At 30.5% G+C, this 15,030-nt stretch overlaps 1 protein-coding gene across 2 annotated transcripts in view; it reads right to left on the bottom strand.

Annotated features, from left to right (window-relative positions):
- The window catches only part of LOC142333700 (protein RER1), a 58,088-nt gene that overhangs the window by 17,604 nt on the left and 25,454 nt on the right, over positions 1–15,030 (bottom strand). The window contains exons 4-6 of one of the 2 annotated variants that reach the window (XM_075381129.1): positions 13,633–13,732; positions 5,733–5,950; positions 2,972–3,067 (exon numbers count right to left, since the gene is read on the bottom strand). In XM_075381129.1, the coding sequence (XP_075237244.1) occupies positions 2,975–3,067; positions 5,733–5,950; positions 13,633–13,732 (411 nt within the window). In that variant the 3' untranslated portion in view covers positions 2,972–2,974. The remainder of the gene's footprint in view (positions 1–2,971; positions 3,068–5,732; positions 5,951–13,632; positions 13,733–15,030) is intronic. The other variant, XM_075381127.1, reaches the window with a different exon arrangement.

Genomic DNA, 15,030 nt, shown 5'->3' with positions numbered 1-15,030 from the left:
GCAAAAATGCAAAGACCTTTGATACACTAATGACACTGTATTAGAGGTGGAAACTCAACAGGATATGCAAATACTCTTAGATCGAGTTATGGCGCATAACAAATATGGCTTAAGCCTGAACTCCAAAAAGACTAATTACATGGTCTTCTGTAAGGAATGGGTGAATGGAGTTATTTTACAGGAAGCAGATATGGCGCTAGAAAGAGTGAAAATGTATGTGTACTTGGGGTTTAGTATTGATGAACAGTAGAATCAAAGTCTAAAAATAAGTGCAGAATTGAGAAAACCACATCAGCCTTTTTCTGACTTAACGTTCTTCTGTCACCAGACCTATCGTTAGGCCTGAGTAGAAGAATACTCGGATACTCAGATGTTTTCTCTCTTATTGTATGGGATGAAATCCTGAACACTCTATGAGGAATCTTTCAAAACCTTGTAGCATTTGAGACGTGGTCTTACACATCTTCTAAAAATGAATTGGACGAACAGGGTTACAAATGAATGATTTTAAGCCAGTTGAAAAAAGAACCAGAGATTGTGCGAAAAGTCAAAATTGGAAATTAATCTATTTTAGCCTTATCATGAGATCCACGTAAACAGGTTTTCTGAACTGCTAACGCAGAAATTTTAATATGTCTAAGTAAAATACTATTTTACTTTATCAAAATAATATTTTGATAAAATGTACATTTTATCAATGCATATTTTTAAGATTCCTTCAAAATAAAATGATAAATTTATGTCTAATAGAATTAAAGTGTTATTCTGATAAAGTAAAACACATTTCTAGTAGATTTTTCCATTCATCCTTTATAATTTGCAAAATTTAAGAGGCAAATATTTTTCATCTCCCAATAATGAATAACTCTCTACAACAAAACCTATTATCTCTTTATACTTCAGGCCTATTTTTCTTAACGCATTAACTGCTCTGCAAATTTTAGTATACACATCCACCATGCTGAAATTTTTTTGTTGTTTTCTAGATCACATTACTATACAAATATGATGCGTTTTTTAAGTAAAATCTCTTTTGAAATTAAAAACAGAACTAAAAAATATGAATAAACTTTATAACTTAGCTTAAAGATTTATTTATTCACTACTTTTTTATGTAGCTGTCTTCAAACGTCAAACACATTTTTCATATTTTTTCACTAGCTTCTTCAAGAAATTCTGCTGCCGGAGACTTAAAACGCATAGTAATGCAATTTTTCAAGTCATCGTCAAACCTTGTGATGCATGCCAATGTTAAGGAGAAGAAAAAGAAAATAATCACTGGGAGCTAAGTCAGAGATATGAGTGGACAATTGAAGACTTTCCAACAAAATTTGTCTAATCGCCTCACCGTCTGACTTACCATGTATGGTCAAAGATTGTCATGCAAAAACATGATCCTGCGAAATAGAATCCCACATTGTTTGTTTTTTATAGCTTTTCTAAGATTTTATAGTCAACAGGAACACAAATTGTAACAATCAATATAAACGGCTGGATATAAACAATCAACAATAAAATGACCATTGTTGCTAACAGCTGAGTACTAACTGAAATAATTGAGCGTGCAAGTGCCATTTCTATATAATTTTTCAAACAAACAACAAACACATCACATATGTAGGCAGCAACTTTAAAATGAACCTTACTTTAAACCTCATGTATATTCATTTTCTGTGAAAAAAAATACAATTATATCCCTGGCCGGTGCATAAAATTATACATTTATCTTTAATGTACGGTAACTGTCCTTACTGTATAAGTGTTACCTTGCTTTGTAAAGTCTATTCCAAAAAAAAATTATATGTTTGATATGTACATATATTATACTTATGATATGTACAAAGACCACTTTTTTTTTCATCAAGCATCAGTATTCCACAATTACTGACTTCAAAAACTGAATATATCACTAACAGTTTAAGTTTGAATGAAATATATTAAAACTGAAACTTTGATTATAATAAATATCTCCTTTTCTTCAACGAGTAATCTTTACTCGGTAAAATATGATTAATACAATACCTCACAAAAAAGGTATATATTGTAAATATCCTAATAAAATAAACAAATAAATTGTGTAGTAAAAAACTAACCTGTTTTTGAAAACAAGCACAGGTATTAACCAACTATCAATTTATTTTAAAGTACTCACTGATTTTCATTCGTACAAATCTAATTTTAAAATCCTACATTAAATTATAACACATAATAATCAAAAGGGCAATCAGAGATTTAATAATGTTTTTAATTGTAATAAATATTTCAACAATATGAGATTTCAAAAAAAAGGAATAGTATAGTAATATAACAAAATAAATATATGAAATTTAAACTAATATAAAGAAAACATTCATGTGATTTATTTTGTTATATTGAATTTAAAAAAATCAGAGAATAAAACTGTGTGAAAAAAACAACAGAAACTGCTTGGTAATAAAATCATGTATCAAGAGAATAAAAACAAATCATCCTAATCCTTTCCAATTAAAGAAATGAGGAAGAATACACATTGCTTAAAGAACTGTACACCTATATCAGTGAACGCGTTATCAATAACAACATTAAAAAAAAACCAAAAACACACAAACTACACAATAAAAAGCTCAAAATAATATTTTTACAGACATAAATGACCCATAATATTCTTTATTATACAAATTATATTCTATTATAAGATAAAACAGTAGAAACCTGAAACCAATATAATTACCACATAGAAATTAAATAACCATAATTTTTTTCAATAACAATTTCCAAATAAGATTCAAGAAATGATCCTGCTACCATTTATCAACATTTTTTTTAACAAAAAAAGTTATATTATAAACATCCACATGTATACACAATGCATATAAATTCACACGCATGCACCAGAAACATCCAACCAGTCGTATGTATGTATGTATAACATAACGCATAATAAATAACACATTTACACCAAAACTACAAATATCTTAATGCCACTGGTCACCTGTCATTTAGTGTTAATCACCTTTCCTGAGTCTTCATGTCCCTGGTATTTTGGTTTCCCATGGGTGAATGGTATATATCTATATTTTATCATATGCTGAAACAAATATTATAATTATAAAATTAAAACACATTTATATTAACAAAATTTGCCTTTAGACTGATTTTTTGTACCTTATTTGTAACTGTCTTTTTTACAACCTTATATCAATTTTTTAAGTTTATTAATTTTGCTTTTTGCTTTTCTCTGAGGTAGATTCATAAAGCTCCTAAACTACATTTATTTTTAAAAAACTCAGTAAATTAAAATGTTTTAAGTGAAATTCTCTTTAGCAGTTACATACTTACTTACATTCCCAAAGTTTCTGAAAACATTCCAGTAAGATCCTTCACCTTCCTATCAAGAATAATTCTCAAGTTAGAAAGAAATAAAAAATCAGTCGGTGCCAAGATAAGAAATTAGGATTTATGTTACAGTCAAACATTAAAAAACAACCCCAAAAACATTAACAAACAAACTCCCAACCAACACTTAGTGGGAAGATAAGTTTTTTTTTGCATTCATTCAAAACAGGTGTTTGGTACTTTTGATAATTTTCCAATAAGCGACTGACATGAAAAAAAGTATTGTATGGTCTCAGGTTGACCATTCCTGAGACATGTGGATAATTGAAACCCAACCAACAAAAAACATGGGTATCCACCACCTAGAATTCAAATCTGTATAAAAGCAACTAACTTTACTAGGATCTGAACCTTGTAATTCTTGACTTCAAAATTATTTGGAATGACAAGTTTACCACTACACCGACCCAGTGGGTTGCTTTCTAATACCTAGGATGGACGATTGCCTACGAAAAGGATGTAGTTGTATATCTTAAAATAAGCAAGTTTCAAGCATTGTGTAGTGCAACACATACCCTAAAAATATTAAATAAGATAAGAGAGACAGAATTAAAATTTTATAACATGATGGCACTACCCCTGTATTGATAAGGAAGTGAATTCTGGATTCCGGGTAAAAAAGGAAGAGAGTAGAATCCAAACAGTAGATGAGGTTTTTAGGAGCTGTGAAAAGGCCGTATAAGATTTGACAGGATAAGAAATGATACAATTACAGATTTGCAAATAGAATTTTTGAACTGGAGAATTAAAAATTACAAGGAAAAGTAGAAAGATCATTTGGAGAGAAAAGTAAAAAGTAAAAGAATTCCTGCTGAAGTTCTGAAATACAACCCCTGTTGGGATGGGAACTATAGGTTGACTGAAGAAGCAATGGAGTAAATATAGGGTGAATTAAGGCTATATGGACTGAAAGAGACATAGATACCTATGCCGTGTAGTAAGAAGAAGATGGTAAACTAATCAGCGACAAAAATTTTAAACTGTGCACATTTTACAAGTACTTTACATAAACATGTGTGTGTGTGTGTGTGTGTGTGCGCGCACACAATATTACTGTAGAAGAGACAACAGTATAATGCCAACTGTACTACAATGATCATGAATTCTCTCAACTTAGAAATAATAATTCCTCTACCAAGATAACAATTTCAAGTAGAAGGAGCGTTGGTTAAGACAGAGGGAAATTTTTAAATCTGCCTTGTATAAAGTAAAAACTACAAATCAGATTTGATGAAATTTTCCCTATTGGAATCACATAATCGTATATATATTTAATTTTATATATATATATATATATATATATATATATATACACACACAATATATTTTTAAATTTCCCTAAGGGCTACACACAATCTTATATTAAAAAAGAAATTTTCAGTTTTCCTTTTCATTTTTTATGACCATGAACGTTCACTTTAGTCAGTCCAATATCCAAGTCTCTTTGTAGGTACTATTCCGGCCTTGTGGTCTTCCCAGTACTTTTATGTTCTAATCTCCATGCCCTTTCTGGTGTTAAAATGTTCATGTTATGAATTTATTTCTTGTGAGTGTGAAACAGAGTGTTTTTATCCTTTGATTTTTTGATTTAATTTTATTTTGTCTGTGCTGTCTTCTGGTGTAAGGCCGATTTCCTTCTGATCCTCTCTTATCTCTCTGATCCATACGAATCCTGTCTTGGTGTTTTTCGAGTCTAGACTAACTGTACAAATCTCAAATCCTCAAATCTTGTATCCTCATAATTTATCCAAAGAATCCTAGTCTCCTTTTATGCATGTTATCAGTGATGGATTCTAACTATTTGTATACAACTTTATTAGGCATAACCCATCACTGAACGTCTTTCTGGTACTTTCTGTTAATGCAGTTCTTCCAATTTTTTTTTTGATTTTCTGGAGTATGTCGGACTTTGATTGTTCATTCAGGTAAAAGAATATTTCTGCTGCATATGTGGTTTCTGTTTTTTCTTTTCTCTTTTTATATATATATATATATTATTTTAGCATTTTCTCTACTAATAAAGGAACAAACAAAATTATAAGTAAATATAATTTTAAATAATTTTTATTTAATCATCTTCTGTAATCTTTGTTGAAGTTTATCTCCTGTTGAAGAATATTTATATAACATTTTCAAGGAATTTTTACATCCTATTCAAACCTTTTCTTAAAGAAATTAATTTTTATTAAAATTTAAATCTGTTTTAACTTTTTTTTTTAACAGGGTTAAAAAATTTGGGTAGCTCTTAGGTAAAAGAAGTCTCCCCTTTGTTAATATTTCAAAAGGCCACTCAAAAACATTATTTTTTAATAATATTAACTTATAGAACATTTAATAATGAAAAATTTAACGCTTACCTTTATTTGTCTTTTCATAGTGATACCAAATAATGTAATAAAATACATAACAAGAATCGGCCAGAACACAGGGATATTAAAACAATCAAAGAATGTACATATTGTTGCTATTATGGTCGATTTTGTAACAGAATACCAGAACTTAAATTCCGGTAATCTTCTAATGAACGGCCTAAATTCTTCATTTGCCCTAGTCGGAAGTTCAGGGCCAGCATCATCTGCAACAAAATGAACACAAAATATGAAGTTAATTGTATATATTGTAAAAACAATGTTTCAAACTAACCAATTGTATACTGCAAAGAAAAGTCCTGATTCACTTGCTCTTAAAACAGCCAACTGATTTGCTTATTATAGCAAATTATTATTTATATTTATCACTATTCATTTCAATTCTAACCCACTCACCTGGCTTCAGTATACTTCTACATTACAATCCTTATTCATCTGTTTCATATATTCCAATAAAGATTATAATCTTATAAAATATTATTAGAGATTAATAACACTATGTTATTTAGGTTAATACTTAAATTTTACTCATTTTACTCTAGGCTAACTTTTTTCATTATAATAAAACCGTACCATTTATTACGTCAACTAATTTCTTGTTTTAGCATTTAAATTTTAATTCTTTGTTTTTGGACCGTTTCTACTATAGCTTTTTTTATAGTTATTTTTATTTACTAAGCAAAAATTATTTCTGTCTCACGCATGTCAGAAACTAAATCTGTCTTTGAATAGTACTTTTTTTTTATACTTCTCAAGTATAATAAATATTGCATTCTAATGTATACAGGCTATTCAATCCTGCTACACGTACACCAAATTTAGACAATATATTAACAACTGCTACTGCTTGATTCTTAGAGTTCTGTCAAAAACAGATGGTAGTATATAGAACTCTTTGAATTTAAAAATTTCTTGTGCTGTCTCAAACATTTAATTTGTCTTTCTATACAGTCATTCTACACATTTTTGTCACTCATTACCACTTTCTTCTCTCCTTATCATCAATTTTTTTCTGGAACTCCGATTTGGCTTCATTTACCCAAAATTACCACCAAACTTTTTCTGCACACTATATTTATGATACCAGTAATAGTTTCTTTTTTTCTTCGGTATATCTCACATTTAACTACTCATTTTTTGCTAATAATATATATATTTTACTTTCATTTGTTATACAATGATTTTCTATCTTCTTAAAATTTTCATTTTCATACTATAAAAACATTTATCCATCGATTCTACGACATAACCCTGTTTAACTGGATCAAATAGGAATGGACAGTCTGGATAAATGAAGTCAAAATAATAAGAAATTCCATAAAAAAAACAGAGGCAATAATATGTATAATGTGTAACTTATTTGAAAATATCTTCAATGTATCTAGTAATAGTAAATTAAAATTTTACTTACAAGACCAATTTTGTAGAAAAGTGAGACACAAAATAGGGAACAAACTAATAATATATTCAATAAATCATATTTTTTCCAATGGGGGATGGGCGAGTTCATTGGGCTATAACAATTAATACTTATTGTATCTAAATACATGCTTACAATCAATACTATACAGTATTTAATTTATTGATGAATAAACATGAAAAATCTGAAAGATTTATTTAAAAAAACAATTCAAATAAAAATTAATAAAGAAATAGATATCTGAAATTTCATTATACAAGGCTTGTTTTTTAAGAAAGATCTGTTCTGAATCTGCCGCCTATATACATGATGTAAACATATGGCATTTACTTTCTTTTTTCTTTTTCTGCTTGGCCTTCATGACCACCATAAGGTATTATATCAAAGGATGAATGAGGATGATATGTATGAATGTAAATGAACTGTAGTCTTGTACCGTCTCAGTGATCATTCCTGAGATGTGTGGTAAAATGAAACCCAACCACCAAAGAACAATGGTATCCACAATCTACAAGGGATATCTCTAAAGTAAAGACCGCTGGAAAATTTCTCTCCTTAAGGTTGGCTAACCTGTGTCGTTCATGGCCACGCTAGTAATGTACATACTGCGTTGTTGGATTGTAGTATCTTTCATTATGTGTGAGTTATTACATTATAAAATTAATACGAAAGTCGATGTTGCTGCCGACTGTGAAATTCGTGGAGTCATACGTTTTTTAAACCATTAAAGCTTTAAGCCGGGTGAAATTCATAGGCAGCTGGTTGCTGTGTACGGTGATAATGTAATGAATGAAAGAAACATCGAAAAATGGTGTAACAGATTTAGTAATAACAGAAATAATGTGCACGATGAAGAATGTTTGGGAAGGCTAATCACAGAGGACATGTTGAAACACGTCGATGATGAAATCAGAAAAGATTGTTGCTAGACAATTTCTGGCCTGGCACTTCTTTTTCCTAATGTTTCATGAGCTATTATCAGTCACATTGTTCAGGACCATTTAGGGTTAAAAAAGGTTTGTGCAAGTTGGATGCCGCATTTCTTAAAGGAACGTCACAAAAAATCCGAATGGGATCTGATTTTTGATGTGCTACACAGAAAAATATGATAAGTTCCTTAATTCAATTGTTACTGGCAATGAAACATAGATTTCGTATTACATGCCAGAGAGAAAATGACAGTCAAGTGAATGGTGTCATCTTCGATCACCAACCAGACCAAGAAAGGTCAACCCACAGCCATTTGGAAAAAACTGATGGCCACTGTCTTTGGGGATCAGTTTGGCATACTGATTGATTTCATGTCGTGTGGAACAACTATAAATGCAGAAGCCTACTGCAGAACTCTACATAGGTTAAGGAGCGCCATTCAAAATTGGTGATGTGGGCAGCTGACTGATGGCATCATCCTGCTGCACAATAATGCACGTCCACATGTTGCAGGTCCACACGTGATTTACTGAGAACAATTGGATGGGAAATTTACGATCACGCCATATAGCCCAGACTTAGCTCCTTCTGATTACCATTTGTTTGGGAAATTGAAAGAAATTTTGAGCGGTAAGCAATTTGCAGGTGATAAGCCTAAAAATGCTGTTAATCAGTGGCTAAATGGACTGGTGGAAGAAGAATACAATGAGGGTATATTAAAGCTGGTGTATCAGTATGATAAATGTCTTAATTCAGGTGGCGATTATATAGTGAAGTAGTATAAGGTATGTAGTTTAAGAGGAATGAAAATTATATATAAAATTTTCAGAATAATTTTTTTTACAATGAAACAGTCTTTACTTTAGAGATAACCTCTTGCAATATTCAAACCCACATAAAAGTATTGTAACTACCTTTACTCGAATTTGAATCTTAGAACTTTCGACTTCAAAATCAGCTGACATTTGCGATGACAAGTTAACCACTAGACCAACCTGTGGGTTATTTGGCACTTAGCTCAGTTATTTCAATCAATAGTCAGCTGTTAGCATCAATAGCTTAGTCATTATATTGTTAGTTATTTACATTCATTAATTTAAAATTACTACTACAATTCATGATCCTGTCGGGTGTGAAGAACAAGGAATACTCTGATTTTCAACAGTAAAAAACAATTCTGCAGCTAAAATTTAAAGACAAACAAATTTAAATTTACGAATATTATGGGCTGAATTATGAACAACACTAAAGTAAGATGATGGTGATATTCATTTTGAGAAGGGTAAACGAACATTCATAATGAAGTCATGAATGACAGTGATCCGCCATGGTGATTATGAATGATCTGACTGAAAACGTTGGGAAAACCAGAGCATCGCCAAGTCACAATTGTCTTTGATGTTTCACAATCTCTGATTTATAGTTTTGAATGAAAATTGGGTTATAAAAAATTGTGTGATGTAGTCACACAATTTTTGACCAGTTGAAGATGTTTTGTTGTGACGCATGAATTTTTGCAAAACTAAAAAAAAATCTTTTTCATTACAAAAATGCAGGTGATAAAATTGATCACATTGTTACCAGAGATGAAATCTGTTTTTTTTTTCATTTGAACATCAAGACCAAATAGCAGCAGTCAATACATTGAAGGCATTCATAATCTGCTAGATCATTCATTCTCAAAGTGGGCGATAATGCCCCCTTGTGGGTGCTAGAGGCCTTGAGGGGGGGGGGGAGACAGTAGAAAACTCACAGAAAATTGGGAGCATTCAGGCATTCAAGGAGGGCTATGGGTTCCTTGAGGCTGATTAAAAAAAAAAAAAAATGGCAAAAATTATGTTTTCCTGATATTTTAAACTAAAATTAAATACCTATTACACCAGTACAAAAAATTAAAGGGACACCTATTATTTATGATAAAAAATAATTGTATTCCAACTACTTTGCAACCAAGAGCTTAGAGATGAAAAAAAAATTGAAGTTTGAATACTCTACTTTTTGACAGTATACTTCAGATTTCAAAAACCATAAAATTAAAAAAAAAAAATCAGTTAGAAGAAAAGTTTTAAAAATCTGAAAGTTTTTCTTAGTCTTCAATTGAGCACATGGGCAAAACAAATTTTTTTCAGTAAACTGCATTAAAATCGTTTAAAAGCTTAAGACTTTGGCTTTAATTTCTTTTTTGTATGTTTCTCAAAGATTTTTCTGAACTGAAATATTCCACTTTTGTGGAGAAACAGCCACTTTTGTCTTTAATGCTGCACATTTCCCAATTTAAGCAACCAATTGATACAAATAAATATGGATTATTATCATTCAGCAACAACAACTTGCTTGATTACTGCCAACACTAGGAGAACCTCTCCACGGTGATTTCAAAGAACAATTCCGGACCATTTTAAATATGGTCATACCAGACTGGGGTGTTGGATCTTTTTTCAAATGTCAACACAGCAGGACTATCCTAGTTAGAAGAACAAGTTATAGAACCGACAACAAATGAAGAAATAAAAATAAAATTTAAGAATGGCTACCAAGAATTTTGGCTGCAAAAGCCAATCCTGCAACTTTACCCTGGATTATGGTTGATTATTGAACAATTTCTGATAGCATTCTCATCATCGTATTTGTCTGAGCGTGGATTTAGTACTGTAGCATACTGCTAACCAAAAAGAGAAATCGACTGCATATTACCAAATGCAGGGACTTATTGCTGTTTTTAAGTAAAATCAAACCTGATCAGCAACAGACAAAAGTACATCAGTTTAATCCTTCATATTAATGTAAGTGTAATTTTTCAGTTGAAAGCTTTGTTTTAATTATTGTATTGTTATACTGAATATGCTATCACTATTGTTGTTATATAACTATATAGATACAATTGCAGTTTTATTTAAACAATTTTTAATAAAAATACTTATGATTAAATATGCATTTTAATTGCTCTTATTCAAAATGTAATTATCAACTCAGAAATAGGATATGACACGTTTAAAATCAATAATTGCAACTGCTGTTTTTAAGAGCGCATCATAAAAACAGCAATTGCAATAATTATTATTTTTTACAGATGGTAACTTTAAACATTTTGGAGGGCACTAGAAAATTTTTGATTCTCAAGGTGGGTGAAAAAGTTTGAGAATCAATGTCCTAAACCAAAGAAGTTCAAACAAGAAAAGTTTATGGGAACTACTTTATTGAAGTAAAAAGGCTTCTTAAATTTAATGATCGTGGAACTATTGCGATTTTCGTTACATATTGTAAAACATTAAAAAGTCTTAGAAGATTTATAAAACAAACGACTGAGATGATGCTATCCTGTGGCCTTTTGTTTTATTTACACGGCAAAATCTGGCCACACAGAAAATCAAACAGTAATATGATTGGAAAAATTTTGTCGCAAAATATTCAATCATACACCCTACAGAACCGACTTAGCTCCCAGCGATTTTCTTTTTCTTTACCTTAAACGGTGGCTTGTGTCACAAAGGTCTGATAATAACTATAAATTGAAAAATTGCATTATCGCATGGTTTAAGTCACTCACTGGTGACTGAATTTCTTGAAGAGGGAATGAAGAAGCTAGTCAAATGCTATGAAAAAATTTGTTGTCGTTAATGGCAACTATATAGAAAAACAGTAAATGCTTTTTTTTTGCGCAAGTAATAAAATTTGTTCATATTTTTCAGTTTGGTTTTTATTTCAAAACAGACCTTACTTTAAAAACACACCTCATACAAAGTGTCATCTAAGAATTAAATCACTGTAATGACTACAACTGAATAGGCAGAACTATTTCAGATTTACTTTGTAAAATTATATTTCATTTTCTATCGTTAGCCTAAGTCATCCTGTCTTATTCTCTAAATTCTTAAAATTACTTATGATCAGGCTGTTCACTAATTATTCCCATACATTTTTTTCTCACAAACACTTATTACACATCTGCACCTTTTTCAGATCCCAAACCATTTCACTTTTGCTTCCTTAAATTTTTTTTCACGTTTTATTCGTGCTTATTTATATGTTTATCATTTAATTAACAATTCTACTTCTTACTGTGTTCTCCAGTATGCTCAAGAGTGATTTCATTGCGACTACTAACATTATTCATATTTCTTACACCTCCAGAACTCAGCTTTTAGCTGAAATGTCCAAGAATAGCAAATTTAATAAAACTTTTCTATGCATTTTGGTATTACTTATACTGTAACACCTCCACATACACCTTATCCTTTTTTCATACACAAATTTTTAAATTAACAAGGTCTGATAAAAAAAAATGTGGAATTTTAGTTTTCCTCAAGAAATCTTTATTTATTCATCAATAATGATTTTACCTTCTCAAAGTAACCCCCTTCAGATATATTTGTGCCAGAGCTTTCTCCTATCTTTGAAGCGCTCTGGAATGCAATTTTCAGTGTGAAGTTTAGCTCTTTCAGCAATTCTGCCTTTGTATCTTCAATGTTGACAAAACATCATTGTTTCATGGTTCTTTTCAGCTTGGGAAGTAGGAAGAAGTCACAAGGAGCCATGTCCAGCGAATATGGAAGCTGAGGCAACATAATGGTGTTGTTTTTGCAATAAATTTACGAACAAGCAGTAATGTGAGAGCAGGTGCATTGCCATGAATTATATCGCCACAAATCTGGAAGTTTTCTTTGGATTGCTTCATGCACACAGCGTAGAACTTCATGATAGTATTTCTTATTGACAGAACAAACTAGCAGCAAGAACTCATGACACGCTAAGTCGTTGAAATCGAAGGACACAATGATCAGAACCTTCACATTCGACCAAACTTGACAAGCTTTTTTCAGTCTTTGCTCTTCAGAAAGCTTCCATCAGGACAACTGAGCCTTAGTTTCAACATCATACCCGTACACCTGTGTTTCATTATTAGTTACGACCCGTATGAGCAGTTCTGGATTGTCATTCACTTCATTCAGTTAACTCCTAAACAATGTTCATTCAGCAGTGTTTTTGGTCAAATTCAACAATTTTGGAACAAATTTTGCCGCTGCACGTTTCACATACAAAACATCTGAAAAAACTGCTTGGCATAAGCAAAACAATATAACAATATCATAAGCAACTTAAGCATCTTCTTTAATCATTTTCTTCACTTTTTGATGTTGTCATTGGTTGTTGATGTGCTGGGACATCCAGGGCACTCTTCTTCAACATCTTCATGACACTCTTGGAAATGTTTGTACCGGTTGTAAACGTTTGTTTTATTCATAGAAGAATTGTCAAAACAAGCGATCAAGATTCAACATTTTCAAAGCGGTGCTGCACTTTATTCCACTCTTAAAGCAAAATTTAATGAAAATTCTTTGTTCCATTTTCTCAAGAAGATAAAAATTGCCAACCGTATAAAGACATGTATAGCATTTTCAAAAGCCAACAATAAATTAAGCATCCAATATGGCTACCAATGTAAAATATAGGTTAAGAACAATTGTACAAACATAAAACATTTTTTTAATCAAACCTCATACAAATATAATTAAATAATCAAATAATATATGTTCTTACCTTCATAGTCAGCTATTGCTGGGTCTATTTTTGGTGATAGGAATGCAATGAACAAATTTAAATGATATATACCTAGCGCATATGTTACTATATACCAACCCTGAAACAATAAAAACACCACGATATATTTAATAATTAATACTAGTGAAGATTATTAAATGATAACAAATAAATTTATTGCTTTACATTACATATCTCACCATTTCATATGACAATGATACGTGTAAAGGATCTGAAGTACAAACAGCACTAGACAAAAGAATTTTATCTCTGCTGATAATAATGATCATTACTTAGTCCCTGAGGAGAAAAGAGATCAGGGGGGCACTTAAGTCACCTCTGCTTCAGTGAGGCTGACACGCTGGTATGCCACTGTAGATTTGGCTCAATAAAGGAGACGCCTCTAAGTAAGCCTGGCATTTTATGTTTTTTGTTCCTTAGAATGGCTGTGCTGTTTTTGAGAGAGATGATTGTTATTTCATGTCAGGTTGCCAAAAACCTTTACAGTTATTGGAGTTTACTCGTGTGCAAAAATTAAATAAAATATGCATAATATAGATATCACGTTACATCATTGCAATAATAAACTTTGCTTAATAACTAATTGTATAATAAAAATTAAAAGGAAAGGTCTTTTTTGTTTCCAAACTATTCTTTTTCTATTAGTCTACATAGTTTTACTTCAATAATCAAATTTGTTTTCAATTAAGGAAAGAAAAATAACATTTTTAAATTCAATTTTACTTTAAAAAAATCTAAAAATATGCCCTATTAACTGCTTTATAAGAAACTTTTTCTTGATCTCTTTATTAAAATTGGGCATTTTTGCGATCAGGTACTGGAAATTGTCCAATCAAACAATTAGCACTTGATAAGATTGATTTTTCAAATCTTATTCCACGGGTGAAGTAAAATTTTTAAAAACTAAAAAAGTAGTAAAACGGTTTTGACATATATAAACAAATGTCTCATTCCAAGTAACAATCCTAACAGAAAGGACAAATTCAGCTTAATACATCTAACTACTAAACCGTAAAATTCAGATTACATCTATATAATTCACTTTTTATCGTTTAGTTTATTACTTTTTCTTCTATATCATACTGAATAAAATAAAAAATTATATATATAATATAGTATATTTTTAAAACAACAAAAATAATATAATTACTAATTAAACAAATGTAACGTTTTTTATTATATCATATTGATTATACCTGAATTTAACATACACTTTGATTATAAAAAAAATTACGTTTACTTTCATAATTTATTTTATTGTTATAATAACTTTATATAAGTATCAACTTAACAAAGAACACTGTTTAATGCACTGATCTTTTATTTTTGTATAACTTCCTTAAAACTAATTACTTCAAACTAATCTAAATCTTGTAA

This window comes from Lycorma delicatula, chromosome 13 (assembly GCF_047948215.1).
Source record: "Lycorma delicatula isolate Av1 chromosome 13, ASM4794821v1, whole genome shotgun sequence".
Classification (NCBI taxonomy): domain Eukaryota; kingdom Metazoa; phylum Arthropoda; class Insecta; order Hemiptera; family Fulgoridae; genus Lycorma; species Lycorma delicatula.
This window is presented reverse-complemented; position numbering and strand designations above follow the sequence as displayed.